General features: G+C 42.4%; 2 protein-coding genes across 2 annotated transcripts; both read right to left on the bottom strand.

Moving 5' to 3' along the window:
• Positions 1–594: 594 nt before the first annotated feature.
• On the bottom strand, positions 595–20361 carry ncapd2 (non-SMC condensin I complex, subunit D2). The gene is made up of 32 exons (XM_079164101.1): positions 20276–20361; positions 19687–19806; positions 19529–19604; positions 19387–19445; positions 19122–19297; positions 18461–18606; positions 18195–18322; positions 17872–17995; positions 17580–17727; positions 16194–16391; positions 15967–16101; positions 15785–15872; positions 14188–14383; positions 13939–14057; positions 13029–13232; positions 12747–12921; positions 11971–12055; positions 11664–11800; positions 9875–10007; positions 9166–9241; positions 8855–9070; positions 8591–8757; positions 7658–7769; positions 7338–7461; positions 6802–6957; positions 4550–4727; positions 4362–4456; positions 4078–4158; positions 2901–3084; positions 2647–2812; positions 2420–2548; positions 595–1734 (listed from the first exon to the last, which is right to left on the bottom strand). Exons 2-32 carry the CDS (start codon positions 19802–19804, stop codon positions 1652–1654), a joined length of 4212 nt encoding a protein of 1403 aa, XP_079020227.1. The 5' UTR covers positions 19805–19806; positions 20276–20361; the 3' UTR covers positions 595–1651.
• A 560-nt stretch (positions 20362–20921) lies between these two features.
• ing4 (inhibitor of growth family, member 4) lies at positions 20922–24998 on the bottom strand. The gene is made up of 8 exons (XM_079165031.1): positions 24943–24998; positions 24409–24480; positions 23443–23609; positions 23221–23335; positions 23027–23138; positions 22774–22918; positions 21426–21487; positions 20922–21280 (listed from the first exon to the last, which is right to left on the bottom strand). Exons 1-8 carry the CDS (start codon positions 24977–24979, stop codon positions 21241–21243), a joined length of 750 nt encoding a protein of 249 aa, XP_079021157.1. The 5' UTR covers positions 24980–24998; the 3' UTR covers positions 20922–21240.
• Between the last annotated feature and the right edge of the window lie 373 nt (positions 24999–25371).

Here is a 25371-nt window from a genome sequence, read left to right as displayed (position 1 = left end):
CCTCCTCATCTCTTCTTTGGAGTGATGTCATAGCATTGGAGAGAGTGATTGTCATTGCCAAGGTGACTGTGTGTACTCTGTACGCCGAACTATGCTGCACAAAGCAAGGTCAGAGGGCAACAGCCAGCTAATGCCTCATCAATGAGAGCAGTGAGTTATGAACTAGAAGGATTCACGTGTTTCACGTCAGCACATGATCTGAATTATACATTTCCTGTGTTGTATCAATGTTCCACATGCACATCAGCCTCCCTCTCTCCCCTTTGTCTCCGGGTGTCTTTTTCCCAGCATGCCTCTCTCTCTGTTGGGTAAGTTACAGTCTGTCAGTGCCATCTGCTCCCTGTACCCCCTGCCGCCAAATTACAACACTAGGAGCTGCACAATCCAACACACCGCCCTCAAAGTTCAGCAGCCTCTGATTATTTCAAGTAAATAAATCCCCAGCAGTCACAAATGAACGTCAGATACTGGACACCGCAATCAGGGAAGAGTTTATTTATTTAAAGCAGCTTCTTGGAGGCAAATGTTGGTTTTCACACCTGCACAAACAAGTTTCAGCTTTGCAAAGCATTGAATAAAGTTATAAACGGGGCAAATTTACTTTACAATTTCACTACGCTTAGCTCCCACTGAATACATTTAACTCAAATGTGTCCTCAGATAAAAACCTAAGTGCTGCTGCTATCGCACCGTTAGCCTGTTGTTGGCAAGTGTCTTTACATAACGTATCAATCACACATACAGAAATGCACCCCTCTCATCTTTTCGGAGAGGACAACGTGTGGGAGTGGGAGTAGGCGAAAAGGAGAGAGATTAGCAATGAGGGGAGGGAGGAGGGTTAAACTACGGTGCGTGTGAAGAGAGGAGCGCTGTAAGAGGAAAAGTAGGCAACGGAGAGTAGGAGGAGGTGGAGGATGGGAGGGAGAGAAAAGCACCAGCAGAGAGCGGAGGGAGACCTACAAAAGAGATTGATTACGAGAACAGAGGCGGCCAACGAGGCAACAGCAAATGCGTCAGACAGAATAAGGGGGACGACGACGACGACATGATTGTAAATAAACATGCAGCTGCTGATTGGTGAGGAGAGCTAAATTGTTTCTCGTCTGATAAAGACTGAAATCAGATATGAAGGATCATGCTGTAAGAAAAGGGGAAAGAAATTGGAGGAAAATGAAGTGGCGCAGCATGTGGGGTAGTAATACTGCCCGGGCAAGCTGTGACAACCCATTAAACACCGCTGTCCAAACACATGATACAAGCAGACATTCAATGCCGCTCGTAATGATGGTGTAAATTTACTTGACACAACCCAGCGGACAACCAAACCCTTCACACGTTTCTTTGTGTCGGCCTCTGGAGGTTTGTTCAGCGCGCAGAGGCCGCTGAGTGACGCAGCTCAAAATGAGACAGACGACCCTTTGAGTTCTTATCAAAACCAGAATCAGGTTTATTAAAATACGTCTTGATTCGATGTGATTAGATACGTCATCACACTACTTTAGATTGGTGCCAAGCACCAATATCTTAAAATAAAATGTACAAAAAGATTTTGAAAGTTTAAAAAAAGAAAAAGGAAAAAAATGCAATAAAAACATTTCAGATAAAAGATTTAAAAGGAAGAGACACAGAAATAAGACAAAAACAAGACGGATCAGTTTCTGAGGCGAGTGCGTCGAGATGTGCGGGCGATGGGCGTCGTCACTTTAGGGGTCTCACTCTCCGCCATTACAGCATCTGATGAAGATACATGAAGATTAGAAAGAGATAAAGCAAAAGCAGTCATGGAAAACATCTTTGTTCAGGAATAGTTTGAGCATTTTAACAGAAAGTATTTCAATGAATCCTAAAGATGTAATTAGGAGAATACGCAAAGACAATCTTACCGATATAAACACTATTCAAAGTCATGCACTTCATCTCAATTTTAATGTGATTTGTAGATCGATTTAATCCTTTAAAGTTGTTTTCTATCAGAGCCATTAAAGAAATCCCCAGATCTTGGATTAGTGCTGCTGCAATGCACAGCTCCCCTTTAGAAGCAGCCGTCCTAAATCCTCTTAGACGCCTCGTGTGGTTCAGCCCAGTGCGCCAAAGACTTTGAACTTTGTTGTATTGATCTAAAGTACATCACCGACTTCTGCCAAAATACTCAAGTCCATTCTACGCATAAGACCAACGACTAGTCGATTGGTGGAGAAGATTTGCGGCTATTTTGATAATCATTCATTTTTAAATTTGATTTTCTAAATGAGTGTGTTGCTTCTCTCCGTCTTGTATGATTGTAACTGAATATCTTTGAGTTTGGACAGATGGTCAGACAAAATAAATGAGAATTGAATTGAATTGGCAGAAGAATCCTTAAAAGCTATTTTCACTATAAACGATTCCACTTATGGATTAATGAAGTGGCTGCACTCACCCTCTTCATCCTCCTCCTCCTCATCACTGCTGAAAGTGATCACGGGTTTCTTGGACTTGCGAGATTTCTGAGGCGTCACAAAGCTGTCATCGCCGTGGCCAGAAACTGATGGCTTTGCTTGACCTGTAACTAAATCAGAAAATGTTTTTTGTCAGAGATTTTCTTTCTTCATATCGTTTCTATCTGCACACAACAGGAACCTTGAATTAAAGTCTACGACCACCGACCTCTCTTCGTCCTCGCTCGGCCTCTGGTGGGCAGAGATGTACGCGTGACTGTCTTCTCGGAGGATCCTTCTTTTGGGTTCTCCTCGTCCATCTCTGGACTCTCCACATTCTCCAGCCCCCGCGTGTGAACCGCCGTCAGACGCTTCTCAAACTCATCTACCTGGGCCTGGGGACACAAAGTGGCCATCAGTAAACACAAAGATCGCATCAAAATAAATAAAAAATAAAAACCAGAATCTACTTTAATGCAGCACCTTGAACTGGACTTTGGCTCCACGGCGGAGCTTGGCGGTGATGGAGAGCAGAGGCTGGTAGACTCCAGGCTCCGTTAACTTGTCGCTGTAACACTCCCAGCATTCCTGCAGCCTCTTAAAACCGCGCTCACACATGGACAGCAGAGACAGAGACATGGCCAAGTCGCACCACTGACGCTCCGTCCTGAGAGGGAAGCAGAACGAGAGTCGGAGGAATTAGAGACGAAACCCGATTACAAACTATGTGAAATGCATAGAAATTCTAGCTCCTCAACATAAAAACTCATTATTCATGAATGTGGCTTTGCCCTGACATTTGGACCAAATCGTATTTTCTGGGAACGTCTTTTATCTAAATTCATTTTGCCATTGTGTAATAGAAAATGTCCTTCCTTAGAGTATGGCTGAAGCATGAGTCAGAGGCAGACTGAAGACTGGCCCGACTAATGGGTCCGTATACAATCCCAAACTACACGGGAAGAATGAGCCAATACAATGTCAGAGTGGAGGTGAACGGCTCTGTGAAGGCAAGATACGTTCACTGGTAAAGCACATTTTAAAAACAAGGCAAATCAAAGGGATTTCTGCTTTTGCACAAAAGGAATAAAAAAAAAACTACAGCGCAAGATATGAATAAATGAGGTTGAAGGTCAAAAATGGATTCATGTACGATTCCAAATACTAGTTGATTCACAACTTCCACAAAACTTCTTATTTCACAAGAGAACAGAGATATCGGTAGTAACGGCCAGTAATCCTTCACAACAAGTCAGAGTTGTGTCAAGCACTATTGTGTGATTTGTTGAAAAACATAAAATCATGATTGTGCTCGACAAGTAACCGATTAATTAAAAGCGTTAAAAGCCTTCATTGCAAACTTAAAAGTATTTTGTGAAGGGCTGAAGACTGTGAAATTTAAGAATTATTTGATTGCCACTAGTTATCAAAATCAGGAATATAAAGTGTGTTGGTGGGCACAACTGAGGCAGTCGGAATTAGAAATGACCCTCTGTCATCTCTGAACATGTCGTGCTATAATGGTTGATCTCTCTTCTGAAAACACTCAATACTCACGCAGCACCCCGCACACAAATGAAATACTTTGAATCAGAAATGAGGGAAACAAAAGAAAATGAATAAATAAAAAAGCAGGTGAGAGGTGTGGAGATGTACTCACTTGGCAGTCCTAAAGCGCTGACACAGTTTCTCTACTAGAGACTCGGTCTGCCTTTCCTTGGTGATGTAGGAGAACAGCTGTCTGAAAACACACAGGCACACAATACAGCGTCTAAACAAAAACAGCCCAAAATAGCAAAGCTGTCAACTTTCCCCTCGAAAGCTTCTTCGACAAGTCACGATTTCTTTCCCGGGCCTGCTGAGTCCTGCTCAGAACGGTCAAATCCTCAGTGGACGAATGCGGCAAAGGGGACGAGAAGGATCCTGAAAGAACATGAAACTCACTTCATGATGGTGTTGAAGTTCTCGGAGGTCATGCCTCTCTCTGGGTCAGACAGGCGGCTGATGATATCTGGGAGCAGGTTGTAGATGGCATTGTCCTGATGGGCAACACCAAGAGTTAAAAACCGTCCCAATTATTCAGGCACCATTAAAAGTTATGGGTGTGTGTGTGTGTGTGTGCGGACTCGTACCTTGGAGGCCAGCTCGTTGAAGAAGTTCAGGGCCAGGCTGGTGATGTGAGCTTCTGGGTCAATTAGCAGCACAGCCACTTCGCTGACTTGGCCTTTCACCTTCAGCACATCTTTAAGCACCAACTGAGTCAGAACTGTCACAGCCGTCTGCCTCACTGAAGGAACCTCGTCACTGAGCCTAGAGGAGACGAGGACGTGAAATCACAGGACGATTCATTTTCTACAGCTTCGGTCCAGAAGATGGTGCGAGACCTATTTTCCTCAATCAGCTGCTGACTATGACCGATAGCGTCAGTGTGTTCGGGGGCTTTAAGGCATCAAGGACGTTACATTTCATCACTTCAAAACACAAATTTGAACTTGTATGGTTTGAAGAAATATACATCAACAGTCATTAGGATACATCCTCTGGGAAACATGAATGTCTGGACAAAATTTGCCAATCCATCCGGAGGATGTTGAAATATTTAACTGGTTCAGTGACATTTTGTGGCCGGAAAGGGAAATTCAGGGGCTCATCAAAGTCGGTGTGTTTCAGCCTCTGGGCACCATGAATATCTTAACCATTCAATCGTTGAGATATTTCAGTCTGGACCAACAATATATAGAGCTGTGGTTGGAGACAAAACATAAATAAATACATCTTGCCACCTGTGTATTTGTTGTTTCCCAGTCAATTACACTTTCTGGGTTATTAGGCAGAACGTTACGGTCACAGCCTCGGCTGAATACAATGGGATTGGACATGCTGTCGCAGGGCAATCTGATCGCTTTCTGAGCCCAATTTAGATTCACTCTCACCCAAAACCACAGAACAAAGGAACTCATTAACCGTTTCTCGTTCATGACAAGAGAGCAGGACTCCTGGCGGAGGAACAGACACTGCAACATGGAAATTCCACAAGCCAATGGAAGGAGCTTGCAACTGCAACGAAGCGGCCGTAATTAATTCTTAGTACGCTTATCAGGAGGCTCCAGGGAAGCAGCTCAGAAAACAGTGGAGGTGCCGTGTGTGGGAGACAATTAGGGAACGCTATGTAACGCTTATCAGGTAAAAAACACAAGGAGGGCAATGAGGCACTATAAATGAACAGTGTTTTACACATCCAAAACAAGTCGGCGTGAGCATTATCAACCATTATAATTAAAACTGCACTTCATCAAACCGAGAAACTGCAGCTTTTAAGTTGGCTATAAGGAAACGAGATAGAGAGCAGTAAGTGTTTGTAACATGAAAGCGTACCTACAGGCTAGAACCCTTGTAGAACCTTTGACTTCACCCGAAATTATTCCCTTCTGCTCACCCAACCGCTCTGTATAATTACAGCACACTCGTCATTGGTTCTAATAACAATCTGCAACACACTAGTAATTAAGTTGTTCGTTGTCTAAAAGTACCCTCGCCTGAGGCGGTCAGAGGCTCCTCCCCAGTTCACGTGTGGGGGTGGGTTCAGCATATAAAACATATCATTGGTGTTTGCGAACACAGATCTCAAAAGTTTGTTTCTCCCATTAAAAGAAAAAAAAAAAAGTTGTGATGGGAAGAGTAAACTTTTCCCATCATGTGGCTCAGTGGAGCACGGTGACAGCAGCGGCTGAGGGGAACAACACACTGAGACGCGATGCTGGGATCCGGATGAAGCGTACAAGCTGAGGGGGGATGTCGGCTGAGATGAAACGCCACTTACAGTACACCCACTCAGCTGAGCCATCAGGCGCAGCCTATCCTTATGTTGGGTGAACAAAAAACAACAAGCAAACCTAGAGCTATTGTGATGAAATCCATCTAATTGAAAAAGAGTCGATTAGTGTAATGGGGATGATGATGAGCTGCGCCTGTGACAAATTCATTTTATATCACTAAGCTCATCTAAAAAGGTAACCGCATCTGTGTTCTTTTCAAGATTTTCAAATGGAAACACCCACACAGTGACGGAGGTTACCAAAGCAAACTAATTAATAAAGTTATTAATAATGTGAATACTAGCTGAGTCAATGTTAGCTGTGCTAAGTTAAGAAATAACTTAGTTACTGTAGGAGATACACTAACTATAGTCCATATGTACTATAACGTCATAATGCCGAAACCTGCATCATGGAAAACGTTTTGGGAAAAAAATGACCATTCGGACACCAAAACATTATGTACTTTGATACAAATTTGAATGTTTGGATTTCAACACCACTGGGAAGCTACAGAATGATCGAACCTAATAATAGACCACCCATCCTGTAATTGAACTCGTCATTACCTGGCATAGAGATTCTGAGTCCAGGGCTCCAAAATGTTGGGAAAGCGGACGGTGAGATCTCCCAGGGCGATCATGCCATTGGCCCTGACCACAGGGAGAGCGGAGCGCTCCAGCACGGTAAACATGAGGCGGATGTTTTCCTCGCACACCGACGGACTGATAGAAGAGAAAGAAATCACAGCATTAAAAGTTACTTCAACAATTCAGGTCCGTTTGTTTAGAGGATACGTGTTCTGAAGTCATATTTAGGGTTGCAACCTACTAATATTTTCATCACTTAGAGTATATTAAATGATTTATTGTTTGGTCTACAACAATAAAACATTTCCCAAAGTTGACGTGTTCAACTTTTTTGTATTTGTGCAAACAGTACAAAAGCACTTCAGAAGTATAATACAGCAGTTCTACAATGAATCCTACTTTCACGAAGGGTTATAATGTTCATGTGACCTGTACCGCCTCGTACTGAGCAGTGTGGTTATTTAGACCTCATTGATATAAATATATAAAGAGGGGAACAGGCATTATGTTTTTACCTTATCATCATGTACTGAGAGAGCGCCAGACAGGCAGCAGTGGTGAGCTGTGGGTGGGAGTAGCGTCCTGGGGAGCTGCAGACTCTCACCAGCAGGGGAAGGAACGCACACAGCAGGTTCTCCTCTGGACAGACAGATAAGGGTGGGGATGTTTAATATATGAAAAATCTATGTTAACAACCATGAAAACATTTGGAACAACTAATAGTTTTATAATGAATATACAGTTGAATTTCAATTCCATAGCTCCATATGCTGTCAATTACAGTTCTGAGAGAGAACATTGCCATGTGTGCATCGCCAACTGAGGTCTTTCTCACCAGCGAGTAATTCAGTCTCGCAGATCTTTCTGATGAGTTCAGCCTCCGTATCTTCAGCAGAGGCACCCATCAACCCCAGCTCCTCCTCCATAGCGCTCTCATTGGCTGCTTGCTGTTGGAAAAAACAGAAGAGCGCTTTACAAAACAGACATCTCCCGTGATGACTTGTAGGAATATGTTGAGAGAGAGAGAAGGGGCCGGGTTCAAGCACACTCTGCTGATGGTGCAGTCATTCAAATTTCAGTCTCGCTGCAGATTAATTGTAACACTAAGTCAACAATACTTAAGTGATATTGTTTTAAAGTAAGAAACGCTGACAGTAGGTGTGAAATGTGGCTACAAATGAGTCCAATAGTGACACGGTTTCACAGGAGAAACAGGAATCACAACTATTGAAACTCTTCAAATCACTCATGCCACATTTTGCAGGGAGAATCACTAGAAACCTCTCGTTGTGGCGGAGTAAACCATGTGACAGTGACATCAGAGGTTCTCCGTCTTTAGGCTTTCTGGTTATTCTGAGAGAAAAATGAAAAATGTCTCAAGCTAATTAATTGTGTGCTCCCTGATGAGATGAACAATTATGAGCCATCACTCTGTCACAAAAATGAATCTAGTCAAGCCATCCTGCTGAGACTCAAAGATTCACAGAAAACAGAAAAGCAACAAATCCTCACATTGGAGGGCCTGGAACCATCAGATGAATTAACGGTTATCAAAATAGTTTTCAATTAACTGATCAACTAATAATTTTAATTGATCAAATTCACAGTTACATTAATCCACACAAGATTACCTAAAATCTATTTGTGAACAATCAGGTTATCTCCCATTTAGCCAATATACTTCCATTCAAGGGCATTGTACTGGATTGTTTTATACTCCTGTGTGTAAGTGTACCATGTACTGTATATTACTATACAGCCTCATTACCTTAGCTTTGCTGGACGGAACCTTCACATTCTCCTTCTCCTGCCTCTCCTCCGTCTCTCCTCTCCTCCTCCGCAGCTCAGCGCTGACACTGCGCTCGAGGTGAGACACCTGCCAAAAAGCCACGCAGCCACACAGAGCCAACAGCTGGGCCAGACACACGCAGTTCACTGCAGGAGAGCGAGAGAGGGAGACACATGTGGACACATGTGGTTAAGAGCATGCTGGACATGTTACACTGAGTCAATGTGGACCAAAGAGACTCACCTTGTTCACCTTGCTCATTGGACTCTTGAGATCCATCTTGCATTTGGCTGGCGTCCTTATTTACGTCGCCACCTTCTGCAATCTGATCGAGTAAGAGGCGAGCGCTACGCTGGAGCAGCCGGGAGCACAGCTGGTCAGGGGACTCGGCCAGGAAGTAGAGGAGACGGACAGCTTGCTCCATGAAGCTCTGCCAGTAAGGGTCTTCCATCACCACACCTGGAGCAGTCGGGTCAGAGGGAGAGACCAGCGTGAAGTGGGGAAGGCTAAGACGAACAAATCCCTCAACAAAGGGCACATTTGTCTGCGTTTACCTTCAGCGATGGCCTGCGTGAGGCAGGTGAAGAGCTGATGGTCCTGTGGCAGTCTGAATGGAGCACCTTTTGATTGCTGGTGGAGATAATGCAGCAGAGGTTAACATTGTGTTGAAGCCCTTTACATGCTCACGGGCAAAATGTCGACCACAAGATACCCCAAACACATTTACATTGTCTACATTCAAAGCTTTGATTGAATTTGAATACATTTTAAGTAAGAAAGTAAGTTCATCAGATTTAAAGTATTTTTTACAAAACCAACTTTCTTTGCGCTTGCTATGTGTGTGCACTGTAAAGAAGATCTGTCAGCTTTAGTAGTTTGTAGTTAATCTTTATCTGCAACTGTGCAGAAAAAACGGGTTCAAACTGAATGAATAGACGTGCAAAAAAAGACAAAAAGCTAAAGTTGTGCAGCATTTGAATGTCGATTTAGAATTCGAATGCCAACATTATGACCGAAGCTTCGGACTACTTTGGTGAAGCCCTACGTCATTTTTTTATTCCTCAAAGTTATGGTTGGAAGCAAATTCAACAAATTAAAAAAAAACATGAAGCTGATAAAACAATGTCGAGTGTGTTTTTATGGCTAAACGTTGCATTTTAAAATCTCTACTTGTAGAAGAGAACATTTTTGACTCAATCAACGCTCAGGCCCTCTGGTCATTAGGACCGGCTTAGAGGCAGATCCTGACTCCCGTCTCCTTACCCTGACATGGTCCGTGATGCTGCAGATGGTTAGAACCGAGTCTCTGGCCAGAAGAAAGTCTTCAGTCACTTTTTCTCCCAGAGCCACGGAACAAAGAGTGTCCAGATTACTGAGGACCACCTCCCTCTCTGTCCTGTTGGATTCGTATAAATACAATAAAAAAGACATTTTTTTTCAAGTATAGATTTTATATTTCCCAATGATCATATGATTATGCAAAGTGAGGTAATAACATCTCTGCCCTACATCACCCCAGCCGCTGTGTGCTGGCCTTGCCAGTGCTAGGCTGCTGACCAGATAATGCGTGTAGGAGGACGGGTTAGGAGAAGCACATAAGACTTAATAGGTTACGAATGCTGCCGGCTGGATGAAGAGAGGCAGCAGTGTGGGTGGACTGCAGATAGTCTCTTAACTCGCTCGCTCTTCCCTGCAGCTGTGGCAGTCTTTGAGGTAGAACATTAAAAATATATATAAATGTGTGTTCAGTGAAATGCACTGGCAAGGAGCCTAGTTATATGGTCGTGACTTAGATTACAATGAAGAGGAGCCGAGGCGGAGCTTGTATTCTGACTAATGAGGGGATTTACTGAATGTCGAGTAGCTGAAGCAGGACCAACATGTTGAAGGAAGCGCCTCTACAGAGAGGAATACTGCAGATTTTACATCGTTTCTTGAAAAACGGTTTAGACAACTGAACAAAACAACAACGAAACCGATTCCTGTCCATTCTAATAAACAGCATACGGTTCAGAGCGACAAAATATTTTACTTCCAGATACAAACTCCAGTTTACGCCTGCATTAAAAGTGGGGTTTTGCCATGAAATTGTCTCATGTCGGTTGTTATCTCATTCATTAAAAAGGTCCGCAATGTTTTATCAAAACACAAAATAAGGTTTAGGCCTTTAGTAAATATTTCTGAGAAGCCATTTGAACGCAACTTCCACATTAAATTCAGATTCAACAAACAATTGAACACAAACTAGGTTTACTTTTTGCCCAGTTCTGCTGTTTGTACACAGGTTCAATAGAGAAAGACTGTGGCTTTAAGAGGTAATCTATTTTCACACCCACAGTGTTCAGAATGAATTCTAATGGGAATATCATTACAGTTTCCAGTGAGCCACATGTCGTCATGAGAAAGGAACTGCTCTGTGTTGAAGAAACATCACGACTCATCGTACACCTCACGAAGCTCCAGATAGATCTGTTCTCACCTCATCCACAATAAACAAGGCATGAGTATCTACAGCAAGTGCAACCACTAAAGTCACAGGAACAGAGTTGTTTATGTTCCATTAATGGACTAAAACTGCATTTCGTTGTGCAACCCGGTGTAGCAGAATTACCCTAACATTTCCTTATTCTACAACTTGGCACATTTGTTTTGATTGGCATCCCCACCTACTCTCCTGCCCTGCATAATATGTGCATAATGAGGTCAGATCACAACATTGACAATAAGAAAATGAATGAACAAGCGCTGCAATGGGATTGATCAGTTACCAGGATAGTGATCAAATACCAGCAGTACACTATGGGTGACTGGATTTTACATTTCCTTGGATTAAACAAAAGAATACACGCACTGTGACCGACTACACAACTACTGCTTAAGTTACTGAACAGTCACAGTAGGTGGGGCCGAGTTACTTTGGCCTGCACCGTTAAAGCAGAGTGGCATTTCAAGTTAAAAACCTCTCATTTAGTAAACTTCTAGGATCTCTTTCTCATCATGGCATTAAAACATTGGTTTCTTAGGAGCGTACTGAAAGTGGTCCCTGTCTTACCGTGCAGCCATACCCAGCAGTAACACTGCAGCTCGCCTTTGTAACCCAGACGTTTCTCGTTTGCCGGTAAACCTCTCCCACAAGACCTGCACCACAGTAGACTGGAGATGGCTTCCACTGCCAAAGAACTCCTGCACCTGAAGAAACCACCAGACACATGTCACGACTCTTCATACGTTTTATACAACACCACAAATGTACACTGAACATTTTATGGCCGGTTCCTTTGAATATTCTACATAGTTGTGTTCCACCGAGTTGTGTACTCAGAAATGATCCATACCAGTGTAATAAAAGTGTTACTCACTATTTCCTCAAGACACTGGATTGTTCCCAGAGATGCATCCACCATCAGTTCAGAGAGACTGTCGACTAGAGTGTGGGCTTTCACCCTAATGAAGACGAGAGAGCTACTTTAAGAAGAGAACGCAACACAAAGACTCTGCTTGCAGCACAATATTACCTGTAACTTTGAGTATGTACACATAATGCAACATACTAAAGAATCATGTGATTTCACGGCATGTTGTTTTAACTATAGTAACTACTGTTAAGCCAGGCGCTCCAACATTACTGTAAACCTGAAACGACTTAATCAGAATCCCAACAGTCACATTTATAGGGATGTACAGAATGTCACTTTTTGAACATTCAAGGATTCTTTTGAGGTCTTTGAATGTCTGTTGTCACATTTTAGGTCATGAAAAATGTATATAAATGTAATTAATGGAGCTAGATCGCCCCGTTAATGTGTGTACGTGCATCCCTTTGTGCGCAGCAATCAGAGGAGCAAAAGGTTTTTGAAAGGCTAAATGCCAACAAATCAATAAAGCTCATCTATTGGACTTTACAACACCCTGGGGTTTTTGGAAAGGTTTGGATCATAACAGACGTAAACAATCCTATGCTAGGTTTGAACAGACATGCAAAAAAAGTAAAAGCGGCACAGCATTCAACGTTATGAATGGATCTTTTGACAGCCCTACAATATTATAGCAAAACAATAGTATTAGCTGAAATCACATTAAATAGTCAATGTTAGGGCCTTTCATATCGTCATGCATGTGTGAGGTAGTTACACACCGGATGGTGTCTCCCTGAGGGTTTAGGTAGAGGCGGCGGTAGGCTTGAACGACGGCATCTTTAATGGCAGCGTCAGTTGACCAGACCAGAGGCAACATCTTCCTCACCCCGATGACAGAGTTGGCAATGCTGAACTCGCACACGGTCACACAAAACTGCACAGCCTCCTGGACCACTGAAACCAAACACTGCAACTGTCACATGTGACAATGTGTCTTTGATAAATGACATTGCAATGCACACGTTTGAGTCGGTTTGCACTCTGATGAGTACTGCCTCTACCTGAAGTGGTTTTCCAGTAGAGCATGGCGTTAATGACGGAGATTGCTCTCTCCACCTGTAAGGCGAAGGTTTCCGTGTCTATCAGGTACTGCACCAACATCTCTTGTTTCTTCAGCTCCCCATCCTCCTCCTCCTCCTTCTCGGCCTCTTTCTGGGGGGTTGGTGGCAAGTTCTGGCTGAGCTCAGAGGCGTCCTCGTCAGAGCCTGAGGGAAACACCAGGTGTTGAATAATGTAAAGTACGCTAAAAAGCAACCACACAGCAATTCAAATAAACCATTTTTACATTGCTGCTCGATTACTCAACACTTCCTGCAGTACAGTAATTAGGTTAAATCTATTCTGAGGCTTTTAGTATGTATAAGGCAGCCACAGAAGTGTACATTTACATTAACAGCACACTAAGGAATAAGCCATCAAATTCTGATCGCCTTTGCACACTAGTCTCATTTTTGCCATCTGCCAGTATTACAGGGCCAGAGTACATACAATGTAATAAAAAATATAAAGTAACTTGTTGTCAGGGCTTTGTCCCCATGATGTGATCGGCTGGGGTGAATTTAGACTTTTAGAGAAAACCCTGCACATGATGATTAAGGCTGACAGACGGCTAACATGTAGGCAACTCCTGTTCAACTCAATACTTTGTTGCCTTTGTAATTGTGTTTTTCGCTCTCCCTGTCTGAACTGCTAGAAGATAAAAGTCTTCAAACAAAGGCTAAAATTTCAAAAGGCAGCTCACACATTTTATGTTCATTGACATGAAGAGATAATGTGGAATACATTTCCTCCAATCAAGAGGAAATTCCAAAGAACTGAATATTAAATGTGTTGAATCATGCTTCCATTAGGACTCTCATCAGAGAGCTCTTATGATAGAAACGCATCAGGTGAACTGAGTACAGGCTTTACCTTTGAATATCAGAGCCAGTGTGTCCATTAAAGTCTCAGGGGTGAGAGTGGACAGAGAAGCAAACATTTCAGATTCAGGGAAGCAGCTGTGGGCTCTGATACAAAGACGCACAGCATTCCTGAAGAGAGGGAAGACGAAAGAAGCGTCAAGTACATTGTTGGCTAGTTGACAGTGTGGGAGAAAGAACTCCTTGAGGTAGTGACTCTTGGTCAACTTTAACCGAGGCCAAGACTGGTGATTAGCATCACCTGTATTTGTTGACACGGAGGAACTGAGCAACCTTCACTGCAGTCGCTCGGTCGTCCTCTGCCTCCTTGTCTTCCTTGTCGTCTTCCTCCTCTTCCTCCTCCTCCGCTTCACTTGTTGGCTCCAGCTCTGCCCTGACAGTGACGTGCAGCTCAGGCTCCATGGCGGCCCACAGCTCGGAGGCTTTAATTATCGCCACTGCCGGGAGGGAGAGGGAAAGGAAGATTCAAATTCAATAAGGATGACTCAGGTTAGAGCTACAAAGAAAACGAGGAGGAACAACTGACACAAAACGGTTACAAATTAAATCAATTAGCAGCAGGAGGACAGAATGGAAAGAGAACTGTTCTTTGGTTAAAAATTGAGATTCTATGTTGGGCTCTAGAGTGCCATTTGCATTTGATTAGGGCTGCAACAACGAATCGATAAAATCGATAAAAATCGATTATTAAAAGAGTTGGCAACGAATTTCATTATCGATTCGTTGTGTCGCGCGATTATTACGCCACTCAGTTTTCAAGGGAAAACCTCACCCGGCCCGGACTCGGAAAGGATTGACAGGTTGATAGCTCTTTCTCGATTCTGTGGGTGGTGGTGCATGGCCGTTCTTAGTTGGTGGAGCCATCTGGTTAATTCCGATAACGAACGAGACTCCGGCATGGTAACTAGTTACGCGGCCCCGTGCGGTCGGCGTCCAGCTTCTGAGGGACAAGTGGAGTTCAGCTGCACGAGATTGAGCAATAACAGGTCTGTGATGCCCTTAGATGTCCACGGCTGCACCCGCGCCACACTGAGTGGATCAGTGTGTGTCTACCCTTCGCCGAGAGGCGTGGGTAACCCGCTGAACCCCACTCCTGATATCAGTCCTTTTTTTTTTTTAAGTATTACTTTAACAGCTCAGGGATGTTCAAGGAGCAACCCATTTGTGCACTTTCTGAAGATTTTTTGCTCTGTGAATGTCAGTTCTGGGTTGGAAATTAATGCTTTTTAGTTTTTTTTATCCGATTCATCGATTAATCAAACAAACAAATAATCGACAGATTAATCGATTATTAAAATAATCGTTAGTTGCAGCCCTACATTTGATCATCTTTTGTTACTGTGCCACATCATTATGATGCTAGATACACACTGGTGATCTTTTAAAGAAAATGCATTAAAAAAAAAGGGAGGATGGAAGTTAAGGGCTGTACAGAATAGTTGGTAGCTTTATTCATAATGTCGACATTCAAATTCTACATGCTGCACGATTTTTCTTTCTTGACCCTCAGATTACCAAAGAAGCAACTCACAGCTGACTGAGCATCGAAGAGAGCTGGGTGAACTCCTTGCCTCTCACACATGTACACATACTGTCGGCTTCATACCTGTGATTACTCCTCTAACTTTAAAAAGGACTAATTAGGGTTGAGCCAAGTCACTGTAGGCAGGCCCTTACAGCAGAGCAGGAACGCTCCTCTGCTCTGCCAAGATTACCTGCCAATAGAGGCAAGAAGAACCCAGCTCTCACTCAGTAAGCTCGTATTCGCCTTGGTCTCATCACTGGGCGACACGTCACTGAGCATAAAGGAACATAAACTCCTCTGGGTTCAACCTTACCGGGTGCTTTCCCCTCCAGTTTCTCTTTCATCTCTCTCAGTTTAGTCGTCTCTTTCTCCAGCGGCTTCTTCAGATCGGCACTGCTAAGCTGAAGAAGAGGCAAGAACATATTTAAGTGAGATTGTGAAATCTAAAAATAAAATAAAATCTGTGTTATCACTAATCGTGTTGCTTTTAGTGACCTTGCAGCTATAGGGGTTGTGTGCAATGAATGCTGCCAACAGCTGGATAGCGCTCTTCACCGCATTTATAGATTTGTCCATCAGTCGCCCCACAGCCAGCTCCATCACCTCACTGTACTTACAGAGGGGCAGTGCCTAAACACACACACAGACAGACTGTGATCATCACCAATTGGAGCGTTTAACAACATGCATTTACAGATACTCAATAAGTGAATGAAACATACTTTGCTGTTGACTATGCGTGCGTAGACCTGCAACACACGTGCCCTGACATGGGAATGCGTGTCGTGCAGATGTTCCTGCAGCGTGTCAAAGAAGCGGTCGCGGTCGGCTTTACCGGACTCGTCGAGCCCGTCGCCACACAGGACCCGCACAAGGATCTCTCCCAGCACCTCACACACGGCGACGCGCATTGTGTGGCTCTGGAAAACGGCAGGAAACAGGGAATCAGTCTGCTTCTAATCCTGTGTCAGTAATATAATAATATTCATCATTGACTCTTTAATAAGGATTTCTGTAACTTGGTGTTTCATGGCAAATCTTGCAAGAATGATGCATTAAAACTACTTGAGTGAATTAAAATGACTCGAGTATAAACATTACTTTGTGTCCAGTTGAGTTTCTGAACTCTGCCCTCAGATTACCAAAGAAGCAACTCATTGCTAACGGAACAGCAAAGAGAGCTGGGTGAACTCCTTGCCTCTTAAACATGCACGCGCACACAGACAGACACACACACAACAAATACACTGTCGGCTTCATCCCAGCAATTACTCTGCTGTGACTTTAGAGGAATAATTTGGGTTGAGCCAAGTCACTGTAGGCAGGCCCTTACAGCAGAGCAGGAATGCTCCTCTGCACTGCCAAGATTACCTGCCAATAAAAAGCAAGAAGAACCCAGCTCTCACTCAGTAAGCTCGTATTCGCCTTGGTCTCATCACTGGGCAACATGTCAACTGAACAGGAGGAAAAATAAACATACGCTATGTGTGGAAGGGACTCTGAAGAATCGCAGAGTTTGTGCTTTTTCTTCTGGTGTCTTGTGTCAGTGGGGTAACACTCATCAAGTCCTCAATGAGGGGTGATGTATTGTGCCACTATAATAGCAAACATTGCACCTGAGCAACAGAACTTATCGTCCAAATAAAACGGCAGAAATACACAATTTCTTTTCCTTTCGAGAGTCACTTCATAGTGAACGCAAACATGGAGACTATCTTAAATGTAATTTATCATCATCGCTGTCATGTGTGAAAACATTACTACAAGTGGTCTGACATTCTGTGAAGCCATTGTAGCACATTACTGTTGACATCGAGCTAACATTACTGTACAAGCTAATCACAACAACGGATAATTAAATTAAGTTACAGCTCAGTCATCCTCAGACTGGCAAACTACATAAACCTTTACACAGAAAGCATTGAAGGGCACAAAGAGCAGTGTTTGTAGGGAACGGGATGTCCCAACATTATTATTAAACGTTTCTCCTTATTATTATTATATACACCTTCATGTCAGATAATTGTTACAGCAAACTCCTATTAATACTCCTCTTGTAAATGAATGATTCAATGTACGCAGGATGAACATGTTCAAGTATTCAGTACCTCTCCTTCCAGGTGTGTGATGAGCACACTAATGTTGGGGATCATTAATTCAGGCACCAGGGCGCCGAGTTCTGCAATGAAGGAAGAAAAAGCTTTGACCCCCGACGCCTCTCTAGCCAGCTCCTCACTTGACCGCTGACCAATCTCCCTGAAGGAATGAAAAAAAAAAGAAGGTATGAACTTCCAAACATGATTATTTGTAGCGAAATATTCAATCAGATTAACATTAACAGTTTCACAAAGATTATTATTTGTTGTAAACTCAATATGCACACAAATGATGCGTACTGACCGTATAACTTCTCCTATGATCGCCCTGACTCCATATTCTGTGCTCCACACGGACACGGCCTGGGCAAACACGGACGACAACTGCTCAAAGTGTTGCAGCAACTGGATCACCTTTACACTTGCACCTGTAAGAGTTAAGAGAGAGTATAAACTAAAATATAAATGTACAATGTATGCTGAATAGCAACAGGTCTTGTAATGTTTTATTATACAGATACTCAATAAGTGAATGAAACATACTTTGCTGTTGACTATGCGTGCGTTGACATGCTCCCTCAGTTATAACTATTGCTCACAATTTCAGCATTTGAGTGTGAGACTAACCCAGAAGGTGGTTGTACTTCTTGATTAGCACTCCCAGTAGATGGATTATACAGTCTCTGGTGGGTTTGCTCTTGACATGGCTGATGGTTGGGTTCTCAAGTAGTTTATAGCAACAGCAGGTCACACAACTAAGAGAAGAAAGGGACAAAACAAAGAATTCAAAAGTTTGTTCATGTCGTGGTACGGTAAAAATCGGCAAGATGCGCAACTTGAAGCTCGGATAAAGTTCTACACTGTTCTCCATTAGTTGATTTGCAAATCTGTACCTGATGAACTCTTCCTCTACCAGGGAGAGGCTCCAGAGGGAACGGATGTCCAGCTGGAGGAGCTGGACGAGGGCCTGCAGAACCTTCTCCCTCTCGCTGTCCCATTGTAGCAGTCCTTCTCCGCCGCCTTTGCCCTTTTTACCACCCTGTGTAAGACAGACGAAACCTGATAGATTCAATCTGTCGAGCCCAACAGATGCTCAACTCAAAAGTAACACAAACAATAAAATTGACCATTGAAGTTAACGTTCAGTATATGCCCTCAGGTTACCAAAGAATGTAGTTCATTATTGCCAAACCAACTATAGATTATAGCCTCTTGCCAGCTGATACATATACAGTCATACAGCAACATAAACAGAAAAACAAACATCCACACATTGTCTGACATCTCCTATCTGACCCGTCCCATTGCTCTTAGGGGGCCGAGGTTATCGAAGACGACAAGTTAACTGTGGTTGGGCCCTTACAGTAGTGCAATAACACTCCACCACACAACCAAGATTACCCAGCTAACAGCAGGCTAGAAGCAACAATCTCTTGGTCTGACCGGATCATCAAACTTGCCATGATATCATCATGCGGGCATTTAAAATTGTTTAACATCGCAAAAATTCCCAGTCATAGACATTGACAAAGTGTATTTCTATTATACCCATACCTTCCCAGGTGCCGTGACAATACTCTGTCTGTTGGAGTCACTCTCAAAGGTCTCTGTGAGTTTGCAGAGCAGGTAGACACTCATTTTAATCGCATTAAGATTCTCCTTGCGCTCTGCAGCTGGGACGGAGGTTGAGATGAGAAGCGCTGGCAGGGAAGCAGCCAAGCCACTAACCACTGAGGGGGGGAAACAGACAAAATGTTATCACTTCATACCACAGTTGTATTGTTTATTTAAACGCAGAAACATGAAAAAAAGCTCTAACCTTGTAATAGTAAATCCAAAGTATCCTCTTTCACACCTAGATCCACTGAGCTGCATTGCCTTAAAATAGAAAACAGCAGTTTTGTACCCATGCAGTTCTTTATAACAATAACCATAGCCAGCTATATATTATCACTGCTTACTGTAGCACGCTGTAGCCTGTGTCAAAGTGTTCCAATATACACATGGGCCCCTGGCTTCTCAATGCAGCCTTAAATTCTGTGTGGAAGAGAGACAGAAACCGGTCACTAACACACCAGCCCCATTGAGAACATCTCCACAACGTGAACCAGCTACTTACTACTGAGATGGGGCGGAAGCTGCTTTGGGGACACCACATCCTGAACGACGTACTGGTTGATCCCCCCACTCTTCACCAGGTCGCCCACGTACACAGGCACAAAAAAGTCCCACGACATCCCTGAGTCAAGAACAAACGAAACATTCCATTTGATTGTTGGCAGCGTTAATTGGCTAAGTTGTTAGAATTGCAGTTCCAATGTATCGTTGACCTGTAGCATTAGCTACATAGCTAGTTAGCAAAGTAACGTTAGTATTTCCGATCACCATAACAACTCAGTACTTCAGTGACTTCTTAACGTAAAGCTAAAGTTCACGACTTAATTCTAATCTGCCAGGTAAATATTATTCGATATGACTGATTTAGAAAAAGTGAAATCGTATTTCTATCATGCAAACATTACTGGTTTGTTGTGACTCAAGCTAGCCAGACAAACAACTAGCGTTACTGCTAGCACAGTTAGCATGCTAGCTAGCTACTAATGGCGTAGCTTCACTTGTTGGCTGTAACTTTACTTTTAACTGAAACGAGTGCAGCTACACTTAGCACAACACCTCTGTTTTTACTAAGTTACGCAGATAATGCTCACCTAAGACGGCTGCAGTCCCTCTATCCACGATGACGATCCTCTGAAGACTAACGTGTGGTCTGCTCTCTCCGCCGCTCACGAGCTGTTTGAATCCGCAGCTTTTCAAACTTTATTTGTATATCGCGCCAAAGCGATGAAGTTCTGACGTAACACATTGTCAGCGCGTTTTTACGCAGCACCGCCACCTACAGGATGCCTATGGCCACTACAACACGGTGGAGGCAGACTATTGGACGTAAATCACAGAGAAAGGACCACAAAGGCACGTGTTTTTTTTTTGAGGTAGTAGCTGTATTCAAATGATTGACAACACAATCACCCCCTCCCCATTGTCCCAATGTTTCAGCTACAGAAATGACAATACTTTTCACAAAATGTCTTACTTTCTATACAGCACTCAATCAAATGTTAAAATGAAATGGTTCAACTCACTACCCACAGGTGACTAATACTGTCGGGATGCAGCATTTGTCCCTGTGTTCTTTTGCCCTCTCCTTATACTTAAAACATAAAACTAGTGTTTCGAGGCTAAGCACAAGAAACTAACTATACAACAAAGCAGAAAAAGTATCCATGGCCTAACTGTTTTTTAGAGAAAATGTTGTAGTACATATGAATATAGTATTAAGTATTGTGACAACTTGGATCTGTTAAACCACTGGGGGCAGTTGTAGTGTTTATTATTCACTCGTGAAACAAAATGTAAAAAAAGAAATCACAATAAGAGCACCAAAAGTAACGGGAAAAAAAACATGTTAACCGTTTAAAAAAACAAATTTTAAATACATTTGTAACCACTTGGCTCTTTAACACACACCGCATCAGACCAAGGCAAATTACATAAACCAAAAGAAAAAGCACCAAATGTTAAGGAAGATGAGAAACAAAATGTCTAGTAACTAATGAAGAAATATTCTTCTCATTTTCCATCTGATCTGTGTCCGTGATTTTATTTCCAGGTGTTTTTATTTTCTCTTTCTGTCTTGAGAGCATCGTGGACAATACCTGCATAGAAGAAAGAAAACGCACAGCAAAAAAGCAATTTAGTTGACAGCAAAAAAGCAATTTAGTTGACTTGAATGAGTAACAATTCACACTTTTATCAGATGCATTGAAAACAGGACGGTACATTACGGCCCGGGTTTCTTACCATTTGCCTCTTGGTTTGGTTGTCAGGCCCACGCATGCAAAATGGAACCACTCAATGGAGCACTGGAGGAAAGACAAAAATGATATTCTTCTGTTAAGTATTCCTGCAAATGGAGCACTTAGTCGAGACAAGACGATTCAAAACACAACATCAAAAGCAGAATCCATCCTTTCAAAAAGAGACATCTCTTACAGTGTGTGTAGTTAGTCATCTGTGACCTTCTCTACAGAGCAAGACTCCTAAACATCTTTGTGGTTCACATCTAGGAATATATATATAAGGGGAATGATGTACTTTACTTTTTTTTGCAATATTCTTATTTAATCTTCTCAATTTCAGGCCTGTCCTATAAAAGTGCCTTGTTGTTGACCTTTGTGATATTTGAATGGTATTTAACGTTAATGTTATTTCAATAAAAACAAACATTAATCGTTGTCGTTTGGAAAGGTCATTCAAATTACACGTCTTCTGAACGGAATAAATACATCGTTTGTGTAATCAGATATAATGTTTGTCGAAAAAAAAGGTATTTGATCACATATTTATACAAAAACTGCACGTTTCTTTTTCTTGTAACATGTCAGTATTTTTGATGAATACCGGCAATGCAACTCATCAGCGATTGAGAAAGCGGATCTAGAATCCACAAGGTACAAAACAACATAGAACCACGATGTGTTCAGATAGTCAACCATTAACTGTCTCTAATTACTGTCTTTTGGCAAATGTATGTATTCATTTAACACTTTCTTTGTAGGTATTTTTGTCTGTTCTGGAACCACGTTATGAGCTCTTTTCTATCCTTTGATTCTGTTTATTTTCTTTATATCTTCGGGTTCAGTTCACAACATCACAGACAACGAAAATATACACGGATTTAACATTTTCCACTTTGTTCGCCTCCACCTCTTCTGTAAGTGCATTATTTACCCACAACATTAAAGTAAAGAGCATGGAAAGTTCTTTGTGTTATGTTTATCCCACATGCTTTGAAATATTTCAACCAAATCATTCACAATATTAAGTCCCACCCAGGGACGCATCGATCTAACTTTTTCAGTCCAGATACTGATATTGATACCTGTCTTTTGGGTATCGGCCGGTACCGAGTACCAATCTGATACCAGTGTGTAATTAATTAGCTGCATCCATCATCCACCATTGTGTGGAAGAGACCGGGGTCACTTTCATGTGTAAGGCAACATCAGGACTGATGTCAGTATCGCTGCCTCTCTAGACCCGCCCCCAAAGTCTTGTTTAACGCGGAAAAGATTTGGGCAAATTACAATCTCAAAAGGCACTTCATGTGACCCCTGAGACTGAAAGGAGGCAGAAAAACCAAACTCACATCAGTGTTGTCACAGCCGATCATCTCGCCGTAGGAGACCTGATGACACAGACAGTAGGTGGGTTCGTTGGGGTCCACGGGCATGTCCAGCACATCAGATGGGTGCACATTCCCAAAGTTGGTGGCAGGGCTGTTGAATTCTCCTCTGATGGTGGGAGGAAAGTATTGAAAGTGAGAAAGGGAAAATTATAATTTCAAACACGAAGAGTAAACACATGGTCATCACAAGCTGGAAATGAGACACCCAACGTACGGTTGAAGGAGTTTGACTTTCTTCTGTGCAGTCTTAGGACTGCTATCTTCATCTGAGCTCTTCACTTTAGACCTTGTTTTAGCGGTCTTCTTTTCCTTCTGTCGGGTTTCAACTGGAATTACAAAAAAACACCTCATTATTCCGCGAAAAAAAAACATATCGGAGATATCAAGCCAATAATAGTGGACACACACCTTTCTTCCCCTTGCTGGAGGTGGAATCATAGTCCGTGCTCTCGATCTGCTTTTCCTTCAGGTCGGCCTCAAACCGAGCCAGGTCGGTGTCAAGACGTCTGATGTGTTTGTCGACCTGCAGAGAATAGAATTTCAGCAGACTGATTGTGGCATGGTGGGTCTATCTCAATCTCATATTACCTACAGATGTATGGATATTATGTCTATTTCTAGGATACTAACCATCTCATAGGTCTGCATGGCCAGTTGCACTTTATCATCTCCAAACTCCTTGCATTTACTGTAAGACTGCTGAATCTGCCTCAGTATGGACAGCTTTTGTTCAGAGGAAAGAGTCCGTGCATTGGCTGTGTACTCTTTAGCCAGAGAGTCTATCTGTCCCTTTAGATCTGGAAGAGAGACAAGGAAGACTAAGTAAAACATCTAAAACAACAGTGTAACCGTTAAGTCAAAATTACCAACGGGATAAAACTAATATTTAAATTAAAAGAAATACTCAAATATACAGATAATAATTGCAGTGACAATTTAAGTGTCTGTTTTATTGTTTAGCATGCACAAACAGCTTATGTTGAGCAGTACATGAGGTAGCAAGGTTACTGGCTAGAATATTATATTTAGAATAAATATATTTATACTAAATTGACAAAAGTCAATTATTACCTGAAGGCTGTTATAGAGTATGTACTAGTATGCTACTGTAGATCAGTGGTTCCCAATCTGTTTGGCTGGTGACCTTCTAAAATTAAGTAATGTGTACTTTTGACTTCTCATCACAGGTTATGGCATCTGTGGACATTAGTTGTGAGCAGTTCAATCATAGAATGAGTCCTCAGTCTTGGATTGTTTCATTTAAATTGTGTGTTTTTTAGTGAGCTGAGGAAGTTTAAGTATCCAGTACCTCACAAGAAAGGGACAAACAGAGAGAGAAAACAATATATACACAATTTTGAATAACAAATGTTTTAACCCCCAAATGTTGGTATTCCTATAATTATCTTTGGACCCTGCAGACTCCCCTTAGGATCCTTTTGGGGACCCCGACCCGTAGGTTGGGAACCACTGCACATCTCACATTGTTCAATCATTAGACATCGAGGCGGCATAGTGTGCTGTAACAGGTCTCTTTAACATTACAGCTGATATTCAGTTATAATCCACAGTTATTAGACAGGTCATTGTTCTCACCCTCTGTGCGCTGATCTAGATCTCTCATCAAATTGAAGTTTCTCTGCAACTCGAAGGGCAAGTTTTCGATGCCTGGTGTCGTGAAGAAGGAGACAACAAACCGTTAAATCAATGTGATCAACATGAAACTATAACATTGATGCAGGCAGGATAGCTAGCTTAATCATGTGTTAATCAATGCTCCGGCTACCATTAACGTTAGCGCTTGAACTAACATTGAAACATATTGCAGAAAAATGTATTTGCGTGTTTAATTAATTCAAATAAAGGTCAGCACGGCAGGGGGCTCGTTACTGTACGCTGTGTTGTGTAATCTCAAACGGCATCCCTTTTAGTTACGGTGAGAAGCGTTAACGGCTACCCCAGCAAATAGACCGAGCCTAAACCCGCTGACCGTTAGGAAACGGTTATATCGGTTCATTCCGCACGAGGATTGTGCAGGAGCTGCATCGCACAACCAAAGATAAACTATAAAGCGAGCTAAGTAGGATGAAATGTGTTTTTCAGCATTAAAACGCATGATAAACAGCTTACTGTCCAAATAATGCTCCAAATACATCCCCGCCGCCATCTTAGAAAATGTAAACAACACAGCTTCCGGTCCGAAATGGACAAATCTGATTGGCTGCTTCCACAGACTACTGATATAAATTTGTCAAAGAAAAAACTATATACATTTAATAAATACTAGTTTGCATATGGCAACACTTTTTCATATTTAAGATGGACAGGATTCAAGATATTTACAGTCTATTTATGACCCAGTCAAAACTTTCATTCAAGAATATCCAACTACATTCTGACTTATAACAATAAAGCTCTGAGTTCTATTGAGAATCGGATTACATGTTCAATATCTGACATGGTAGGACTTCTTACATTAGGACTAGTCAGAACTTAAATTCAAGATGCCTTGAAACAGAGTTCTGAATACTCAGTACTCAATCAAAAGACATCAACTCA

The sequence above is a fragment of the Pholis gunnellus genome (assembly GCF_910591455.1).
Source record: "Pholis gunnellus genome assembly, chromosome: 8".
In the NCBI taxonomy this organism is placed as follows: domain Eukaryota; kingdom Metazoa; phylum Chordata; class Actinopteri; order Perciformes; family Pholidae; genus Pholis; species Pholis gunnellus.
The sequence above is the reverse complement of the archived record's forward strand: the minus strand, read 5'-3'. Positions and strand labels throughout refer to the sequence as shown.

Excerpts from the sequence above, each read along its gene's own strand:
- ncapd2 (XM_079164101.1), bottom strand. The coding sequence starts at position 19,804 with ATGTCGTGGGACTTTTTTGTGCCTGTGTACGTGGGCGACCTGGTGAAG. Across the intron at positions 18,323-18,460 it reads GTAGAGGAAGAGTTCATCAG|TTGTGTGACCTGCTGTTGCT; the intron begins GTACAGATTTGC and ends TTCTTCTCTTAG. Across the intron at positions 9,242-9,874 it reads GCATCACGGACCATGTCAGG|CAATCAAAAGGTGCTCCATT; the intron begins GTAAGGAGACGG and ends TATCTCCACCAG.
- ing4 (XM_079165031.1), bottom strand. The coding sequence starts at position 24,979 with ATGGCGGCGGGGATGTATTTGGAGCATTATTTGGACA. Across the intron at positions 23,139-23,220 it reads CTCCAGCAAGGGGAAGAAAG|TTGAAACCCGACAGAAGGAA; the intron begins GTGTGTGTCCAC and ends TTGTAATTCCAG. Across the intron at positions 21,281-21,425 it reads ACCAAACCAAGAGGCAAATG|GTATTGTCCACGATGCTCTC; the intron begins GTAAGAAACCCG and ends TCTTCTATGCAG.